This window comes from Pundamilia nyererei, unplaced genomic scaffold (assembly GCF_000239375.1).
Source record: "Pundamilia nyererei isolate P.nyererei 1_Seehausen unplaced genomic scaffold, PunNye1.0 scaffold00093, whole genome shotgun sequence".
NCBI lineage: Eukaryota > Metazoa > Chordata > Actinopteri > Cichliformes > Cichlidae > Pundamilia > Pundamilia nyererei.
The window spans coordinates 434,728-444,592 of NW_005187494.1; the positions used below are offsets into that span (position 1 = coordinate 434,728).

Genomic DNA, 9,865 nt, shown 5'->3' on the forward strand with positions numbered 1-9,865 from the left:
TTTCCCCCGTATCCTCAATGTGCATATAGAGTATATTTTATAAACGCAGTTTACAAGTTTAGGTGAGGTAAATGTGTAAAAGATTATGCTGCTAATAAATGTTTAATAAGGTTTTTATCTGAAGCACCAAATAAAATGATGCAGCGAGATCATGACTTTTGATTGAGTCCTTTATAAGGTCTTTATGTAGGGGGTTCATGAGCGCTTTGGCCTTTGGTTCTTTGCGCTTCTCTCTTGCCTGTCTTCTGGTAAGTGTCAGGCGTTTTGGTTACTGTGAAAAGTTTTACATATTTGAGTTTCATGAGATGCAATTTCATGCTACATGTACAGGCAGGTAAACACAGTGGGCTCAAACGCTGCTACAGAGAAGCAGACACATGGACTTAAACAGACACACAAATCTGGTAGACATGTTTTCCATCTATTTGTTTTCATTTTCATCTCTTTTTCCTTTGACCAAAGTTTTTTTAAATTAATTAATTAATTAATTAATTCATTCATTCATTCATTCATATTTTTTGTGATTTTGCAACTTTCTGGTGGTTTTATGTGTCTTTGTAGTCCTCTTATGTAATTTTGTGTTAACTTCACATGTCTTTTGTGTTGCTTTGCATCTTAGTCATGTTTGTCTTTGTGTCTTCATGCAGTTGTTTTGCCTTTCATTTGCATGCAACTCACCAAGGCTGGTTTTGCTTTAAAGTTATTATGGATTTATCTCTTTTTCTGTTGTTTTTTCTTATGTTTTGGAAGCTACATTATTACTTTTGAAAGTGCAGCCTATATTTATAGTTTCTTGTTGCTTTCCCCCATCATTTTGTATTTCTTTTTAAACTGGGGACTGGAGACACTCCATTTAACCTGTTTTAAAGCATTATTTGGAACATGGTTATAATAAAAGTGTGTTCGTTACATTTCCAGTAAAACAAGGAATACGTGCAGAACATTCAAGGAATGCTTTGTGACAAGAAAAAGAAAAACGTGTGAAACGTGAACTTATACAGGAGGTATAATTATCTGAGTGTCCAAATGATGCTTTACGTTTGCAACACATTTGTTTTGTTTTCTCATATTGTAGTTTATTTTATTGAGCTACATGCTATTCACCTTATTTAAGCTGTTATGAATTATATATATATATATTTATTTATTTATTTATTTATTTATTTGTATGTATTTATTTTTCTTAATTAAATAATCTTATTCAATTTATTTTATTTTTTATTCTTTTGACGATGTCTTAATATATAAACAGACATCTACTGCTTTCCATGCCAAATAGTAGCGTAATACTTTTATAATAATTTTTATTAAATTGTGTCTTTAATCTTTCTTCATATATTTGTGCATTTTGTGCACTTATTTAATTTTTATATATGTCATGTATTCACTGTATATATAATTTTTTAGATATAGTACATTTGAATTTATTTTTTTTATATATTTATATTTTATGTTCTACAGGTTTCTCTGCGTTTATGCATAGTCACAAAAAGTCTCGCGTGATCTGGACTCAGCGTTAGCGTTAGATAGCGTGAGGTCGAGCGTTAACTACCCGTGAATGTCGACAAAGCGCACTATTTAGCACAATTAACAGAGAGAGAGAGATGTCTCCGAGTAAATATGTTATGCAGTGTGAGCGTGTAGTCCGAGTGCCTTGCTTCTCGTAAAGGTACGGTGGGCCTGTTTTGTTCGCTAAGTTGGTTTCGGTGCCGCTGCTAACAGGCTAGGTGGCTAACACTCGGTCAGCGCACTAAACCAGGAAGGAGGGACCCGACGACCAGGCAGCCTGGCCTCAGAGGTTGGTCTACTTCTGCAGACATTTATTCTTAAAAAACGCTTCTCGTCCATTCGTGTGGAAACGCGAACAAGGTAAGCGAGTTTGATTTTGTGGTTGCGCTAATAGGTGGCGAAAAATGAGTAACGTGTTCATTAACGTTGTTGCCTGCAGGGGAAGTATCGATAGCTGCAATCGGTTTTTACTGGTCTCCACGGTTGGGGTTGCACATTAAAACAAACCAATCATTAACACATCGATGTTTAATATCATTTTGTAAAGATTTTTCTTTCTTTTTTTCCATCTCTGTGACACCTGCTCTCCTAACCTCAGGCAGTCTTCTTGCTTAAAAACGCATTCCTAAATGGTAATGGTTAACAAAACTAGTGATCCGATCAAACTCGAGGTTAAAGATGAGTGCTGGTATCCACGCTGACCACGCTTGTTCAAGCGCAAAATGAAATTTGGCTTTTATGGAGTAGTTATAGGGCTTATTGGTGCCTATTGTATAATGCAAAGAGTGACACAAATCCAACACTATTTGAAGGTAACTGTGCATAGACTTATAAAATAAATGGCTATAGGCTACGCCTAAGGGTATTTTAGTGCAATCTTACCAACTTGCATTACTCCCACAAATCCAGCCATGTTGTGAAACCCCATTAATTCTCGCCCCTGAACAGCTAACAAGGTGAGGAGTTGACCCACAGTAACATATATTCAGGACTTCAAATCAAATCAAATCAAATCAAATCACTTTTATTGTCACATCGCATGTGCAGGCACACTGGCACAGCACATGCGAGTGAAATTCTTGTGTGCGAGCCCCGCAAGCAACAGAAATGTGCAAACACAACAACACAAACCAGCAAATACAAGAATGGCTACATCTGAAACTAATAAATATATGTACAATATATAATAGTTACCATGAAGTCCTGTAATTTGGCTCATTTTCATGAAAGATGCCTCCCTTTTTTCCTTTCTCTATCTAAAAGCAAAGTTGAGCCACACACTGTAGCTCCTGCAACCTCAATGGTATTAATAAGCTTGTCCTCCATTTCTTACCCCAGCTTGTAGGTTTACACTATACATAATGAAATAGATGTTTTTTTACTGAAGTTCTAATATTTTAACCCACACTAAATGCGTATTCACCTCTATTGGAGTCAGCCGTCATGTGACACCAATACAAATGACTACCAAATTTGCCTCAGTTTACATTACTGCACATACATGCATTGCATGCAACTGCATTGTCTGCTAGTCTTTCAGTTGCTGCCTACATTGGATCTACATTGTTGATTTGACACAAGTTTTTACGCCAGATGTCCTCATTCGTCAGGGCTTGTCGAACCAGGTGTTTCATGTGTAAGTGTTAACTATTATAGGTTAAAAGACAAAAAAAACCCCACAGAAAACCGAGAACAGTCAGTTCGACAAAATTTAAAATAGGGAATGCAAATATTGTACGTGTCTTTAGGATGTATGTGAAACCATTAATCACATTTTGCATGTCACTGTGCATGCCAAATATCCTTGCACAACATACTAATTGCTTTTCGATGCGTCTGCTGGGGTATGAATGTGTGTGAATGTTAGCTAGAAAGCAGTTGGTAAAAAAGGCATAGAAAAAATTGCTTCTATGAAGAAGTGAATGAGGCAAGTTGTGTAACACGCTTTGAGTGTTCAGGTAGAGTAGAAAAGCGCTGTATAAGAACCAGTCTATTTACCATTTACTTTGTATTTAAAATTGCACATAGTCAGATAAGTTTACTGAGTGCGGTTAAGTGGTTTATTATCCAAGTTTCTGTGCAGATGGTGATTATGCATCCCTTTGGTTGTGTGGTACCGTTGGATCAGTCTGACAGAGCCAAACCTTCTGATCTTTTTCTTTATCATAGTACAGCATAACAGTTGGCATGGCTGCTATCATTGCCAATGAGAGAGGGAGGGGCTTAACCTGTCTGGTGTTGCGTTTGGATTGTAATATATGTGAACCAAAAGGTAACTGCTGTTTGCGAATTAATAAAATTAGAATCAGTTATTTAACAAGACTAGTGTTTCTTGTGTTGACTAGTAACGCACACATCCCTAGTTTAAAGTAATGGTGAATAAAACAGGAAGTTTATTTAGTTACTTTTTATTAGAGTCAGAAAATAGGATGGTATAAGATTTTCTCGTTGGTAAATATCCTGTCAATTACAAGTTGTTAGCCAATAGTAATGTCATGTCTTCAGTTATACAGTCAGAGCAACCCCATGCACGTCCAGTGGGGGCGTTCAACAGCGCCAGGCTTCCTTTGCTTTAGCTTGCTTGACTCAACCCAGTTGGAGAGAAGAGGTATCACAATGGTTGTTATCAGCTTTCTTTCTGCTTCAGGCTCTGTACATGCTCACATAAAAAAGGGTGCTTTGCGGGTCATGTGACCCTTGTTCTGAGCAAAATGATCAATGTGAGTGTCACCGCCACCAGTCAGATATGTTATCAAACGGTTATTACCAATGAAATTCAACTCTGTTGCAAATAAGACAAAATTAATGCTGCTAAAAAAATGTTAATCTTGAAATTTATCATATAGAGTGGTAAAATAAAGCTTTTGATTTAAGTATTTTTGTCACTGACTGCTCTCTCTGCTGCTGCTGTTGATTTCTAAGTGGTGGCTTAGATCCCTGAAACTTAAAAAGTTGTGTTTTCTATGTTTTTTAGGAGCAGTAGCTGCAGCAGTGTTAAAAAAAAAGAAAAGAGACGTAGCAGCAAGTTAGAATCAAGTATAAAGACATTTATTCATTTGCTCCTTCACCAATTTAACACCTTGTCACAGCAAGACGTCATTCAGTGGTTTTAGTGATGTATTGCTCAACACTGAAGCTCAGTACTGAAATACTTAAGAGTGAAGACGCCATTTTGAAATCACCTAAATTTAACATGATTTGTTATTCTGGTTCTTCCAGTTTTCACCCATGGATATTTTCCCCTCGCAGCTTCAGTTAGTTTCATTCTTCGCTCATCGTGCTTATAACCGTCAAGCAGCACTTTTTGCTTTTCAGAGTAACCCCAAACCACTTCTACATTATTTATTGCACATTATCTGATAGTTGAGTCGGGGCACGAGAAACACTTTGACATTCAGAGATGGTGTGCGGTGAAAGAGCTGAAGTTATTTGTGCTTGTTTTCACTTCCTTTTTTTGGTCTGGGCCAGTGTGGGTGACGCTTTAGTAGCATACAGTAGGTAATGTTGTGAGAGTCACCTTGCTTTAATTATCATTTAAAACATACATACAGTCTGCAAAGGGGGCAGACTCAGGGGTGCTGCTTCTGTGAATATAAACTCTTTATAAACTCGCAGCTTTTATAAGCTTAGATTTGCATAAACAGTTTCTTAATGAGAGACTCACTGCTTACACAGGAACCCTTTCATGCAAGGAGATTGTTTTCTTTCCTTGGTATTAGTCTGATTTTTTATTTTTTTTTCACTGAAGGAATTTTTTGGCTGACCTGAATATTTATCTTTGTTCGAACCGTGGGGACCTCCCCTGTAGGATTTCCTTCATAGGTTTATTCAGGGGACAAAGAAGTATCCGATAATAGGTAGATTCTTCTGAGCAGCCTTGAAAACAAAGCATGCACCAATATCTGATTTGGATCGGATATTACTCAGATTAGGGCTGGGCGATATGACCCAAAATTCATATCTCGATATTTTTTAACTAGATGGTGATATACGGTATATATCTCGATTTTTTTTTTTTTTTCAATAAAGTAAGAACAAAAAGAGAGTTCATAGTTAAAGCTGTGTCCCAGATGTCACACAGGCACTTTTATTAACATACAGCATAGAAAAAACTACTCAAAAATAAATTGTGAGCATTTATTAAATAATAATGCTCCATAAATAAAAGAAAACTGTTGTTTTTGTGCATAACAAAGAGCTCACAATTGTGCAGTCAAAATGTAAACTAAAAGACGCTGAGCATAATAACATAGACAGATTTCACAGCTGCTCTGTTCCCAACTTCTACTGCGTGACTGACAGCCTGGAGTTTGAAATCCGCTTCGTAACCATAACCATATAGTAACATAGACTATATCGATATAAAGGATATTGTCACATCTTATATCTCGTATAAAAATATCGATATTTTTAAAAGAACTCGATATATCGCCCAGCCCTAACTCAGATCCTGACTTGGAAAAGTAGATCAGACATCACTGTCAATATGCTGATCTTTTAATTTCCGTTCTGTGTTTACTGGCCACCAGCAGCAGGACATTGGTTACTTGTAGGAGAGCTCACAGCAGCAGTTTGGAGGTACTTTCTGCCTGCTACACGGACAGCTTTTCACATATTTCCTAAATATGCTCATCTTTCTCTCCTCCACACTGTTTTCCACCAACAAAAACACTCCATGGGGAACGTTGAGGCGAGCGAGATGAACAAGCATTTGTTCAAGTACAGTAAAATTAAAAGCTCTGAATTAAAAGTCAAAACCAGCAGTCAGTTTTATCTCACTTGACGATGATGATGGGTCAATCTATCCACTCCCACACACAAATAATTTTCAAAGCAAGCAGAGGTCCAGGCATGAACCTGTATTGATTATATGTACTGGGTAGATTCAAATAGGAATTATGTTAAATTTAACACGTTAAAGAGAGGAAGTGACCACCTTGATTGATGAGCGATCTCCAGTCACTTTGATTATTTGGATCATCATACATCGCTGCAATCTGTTGATTGACTAAACTGCCACAAGCAAAAACCCAGCAACCTCGTGGTAGCCAGGGGTGAAAAACAGGGCAAATGGAAGAGATGAAAAATGAAAGTCAGAAATGACTCATTGACTCAGTAAAGGCTTTATGGGCTTATTGCCATGGTTTAGGCCCTGAGAAATTTAACATGAGAAAAACAATCTATAGAGTGAACGAAGAGAGTAAACAAAGTAGTGAATCAGAGAAATAATGCGCCAATAAACTTCTCCTCCTTACAACCCTGCAGGAAATTGCTGCTTTTAACTGAGAAGCAGGCTTTGTTTCATCTGCCGTCTGTCCCACAGACAGAAAAAAAAGACTGAGACAGGCAGCCTTCAACCTGGTCACTACTTTTTACGATGGCCTGTGTAGATAAACAGCCAATCTAAATAATCTTTGTTTCACAGACAAATAGAAAAATGGAAACAAAACAAATTGCAATTTGAAGGAACCCTGAAAAGGGAAAAGACATGGGTTCTTTTGAAGTAAAATCAGCCATTGAGCATTCTCAAGTTTGGGGAAAAAAAACAAGTGAGGACCTTTTGTGCCCTAGATTTGCACAAATGAAGAAAACTCAAGTGGTCTGCAGTGGTGGTCTGAAAACCTGCATGAAAAACCTTTGTTTAGCAGGTAGAAAGTGGCGTCTCTTCAAACCACAACATTCGGTTAAACCCCCCCCCCCCCACAGTTGTCATTTCATTGCTGTCTCAAAGTGAGATCTTAAAGGCTTCAGACTTTAGAGATGACAGTTTGACGTCATTATCACCCAGGATGCTGCCTCTTAAACATCCTCCTTAGTTCCTGTTGCTGTAAACGAGTTCTCTGCGCTTTACTGCACAAAAGCAGCTCCGCCCGCTCTATGCCTGCTGCTTTCTGAAAGAGTTTGAAAAACACTTGAAACACCCCTGCACCCAATTTAAAGTTAGTGGAGGGTAAAAATACTTGTTACTTTATCAGAAACTGGCTTGTAGATGAGTTAATTCACAAAGTGTGGGCTGAGAGAGGTGGATTACAAAAAATGTTTTATGTTGTTGATTAAATATTTACGTCTAAAAAAAATACTAATGAAAAGTCATAAAACAAAAGCAAAGCTGTTGATTTTTTTTTTTAAATTTACCAATAATAATCCTGCTTATTGATAGGAAAATGGAGAGGTGGCTATCAGCAAGCAAAAAGAGCCATAAACGGGGAAAAAAACTGAAAGAAATTCATCATAACATCACAATAAAACTGTGGCTTGTGATTAAAGTAAATTGGGACACGGCGTACTTAAGTTTAGGAATCGTTGCTGTAGATAAAGAAAGTCTCATCGTCTTATCCTGCAGTGTTGGGATAAAACACCATCTGCATCCCCCAAAGGCTTCTTTAATCCCTCACCTCCTCGGAGGTTTCTGTCAGCGTTGATTAATTAGTTATTTTTGGAGTTGAGGTTACTTAACAGGAGACGGCGTCTGTTTACTTCACTGCTGCTCTTTAACTGTCGCACAAAACAATGTTTAGTAGAAGTGGTAAGATTAAAAAAGAAAGAAAGAAGTCATTCAGCGATGAATAGTGTTGGGCAAGCTGTCTTAAAGACAAAATCTACTTGTTGAATTCAGAAGCATTAAAAACCCTTGTTATTATTGCAGTAACTATGGCAACAACCTTTAGGGGTGCTTGATTAAACTACCAATCAGTTATTTTGGTGCAGTCTCGATTACTGAACATGATTTTTCATTAACTCAACAAAAGATTAATTTTCAAAGCGGATTTTCTTGAACTTCAGCTCTAACTCGAATAAAGAAGTACTGAAGTCACAGGTTCGCAACGCCACTCCCTCAAGAGCAACCGGTGCCCTGATGGCCTGCAGCTGCTGCACGAAAATTTTAAGAGCAGGTGGTAATCATGAATTTCCCTCTGGCTTTCGTAACCCGTTGATAGATCAGTCGTGTTTGAGATTAAAATCACCCAGCCCTATCATCACTGTGTGTTTAACTGTCAGTTAAGACAAACCTTTAAAGGGTTGTTATACATCTAGAAATTTGATCCTTTATTAGAAAAAGGCGATGAAGGAAAAAAAAAAAGAGCTTAAAGTTTGGAAGGTCTTAAAACATTTTAAATGTCACCTGTTATTTTTCAAAATGTGTAATTTGCAGTCTTAAATAGCAGCAATATTTATATTTGTAGCTAGTAATGATTAGCATGTTAGATTTTAAAAAGGACGAGAAACTTAAATAGTGATCAGTTGATGCTGATTTACTTTCTTTGTATAATTATTATTATATAGTTATAAAAAATAATTTTGAGTAATTTTTTTAACCCATCCATATGTCCCTTTTCTGCTGCTTATGTGGATCCAGGTGACATGATATAAAAGGAGTACTTTGTTTTGCCCTTGTTGGTTTCCCATCATATTGAAGGTGAAAAGAGAATAAATTACCTTCACTCGGATTTTAAAAGCATCTAACAGGTGAAACCCAGCAAGAACTTTTTCTGTTGTGTATCTTAAGACACATGAAGCAAAGTTGTCACAGAAGCAAAGTTCACCACAGAGCTGATTCTGTATTTCTCACTGGATTTATTTGATAAATTCGTTTTTAAAGAAACAACAAGCCTCTCACATTTGGACCATGTTGTTTGTATCTTGTTGCCATCTCGGTGGCTCGACTGTGGATGTTGAAGCGTGTCTGATGTTTAGCCAGCTTTCGCTCCTCTTCAGCAACAGCCTGAATATCTTTAGTGCACAGAAGCTCTTCTCCTCCTGTCTCATATTGCTGCCGGCTCTTGTGTATATGTTTACACCTTGATCCAGCTGTCTGCTGCGGTCTCTAAGCTGGCCCATTGGCCTTGGTTTGTTGCCACTGAGTTGGTTGTGATTTATTTTCATGACAGTTCAAGGTCATGGGGGGCCGCAGGGTCTTGGTGATGGGTAAGAAGGTGTTGCGCACATTATTCAGTGTCTATCTGTCAGCAGGTTTTGAAGTGTTTAGCTGCGTAGTCCTGATATATGTTTGTTTCATTTGATGTTTGCCCAACATAACAACCTTTGGTACTCGTTTCATTTGCTTAGTGATGCCTGGAAAGTACATTCTGTGTTCAAGCAGCTGTGTTCTGTTTTTTTTTTTTTTTTCAGGAAAGCAATACTTTTACTGGCCTGAGATCAAAGATGTCAAAGCCTCCAAATTCTCCTGCTCGGTCCCGCTCCAGATCCAGGTCTAGGTCCAGATCCAGGTCCTACTCCAGATCCCACTCTAGAAGCCGCTCAAGATCCAGAAAACGTCGTTACAGGTAAACATTTGACTGAACTTTTGGGTCACAAATATCATACTTTGACCTCATAATTAAATAAATAATTGATG

At 37.6% G+C, this 9,865-nt stretch overlaps 1 protein-coding gene across 2 annotated transcripts in view; it reads left to right on the plus strand.

Moving 5' to 3' along the window:
• Window positions 1–1,505: 1,505 nt before the first annotated feature.
• thrap3b (thyroid hormone receptor associated protein 3b) overlaps window positions 1,506–9,865 on the plus strand; it is a 21,189-nt gene continuing 12,829 nt past the window's right edge. Inside the window, exons 1-2 of one of the 2 annotated variants that reach the window (XM_005739709.2) lie at window positions 1,506–1,869; window positions 9,640–9,794. In XM_005739709.2, coding sequence (XP_005739766.1) covers window positions 9,673–9,794 — 122 coding nt within the window. In that variant the 5' untranslated portion in view covers window positions 1,506–1,869; window positions 9,640–9,672. The remainder of the gene's footprint in view (window positions 1,870–9,639; window positions 9,795–9,865) is intronic. The other variant, XM_005739710.1, reaches the window with a different exon arrangement.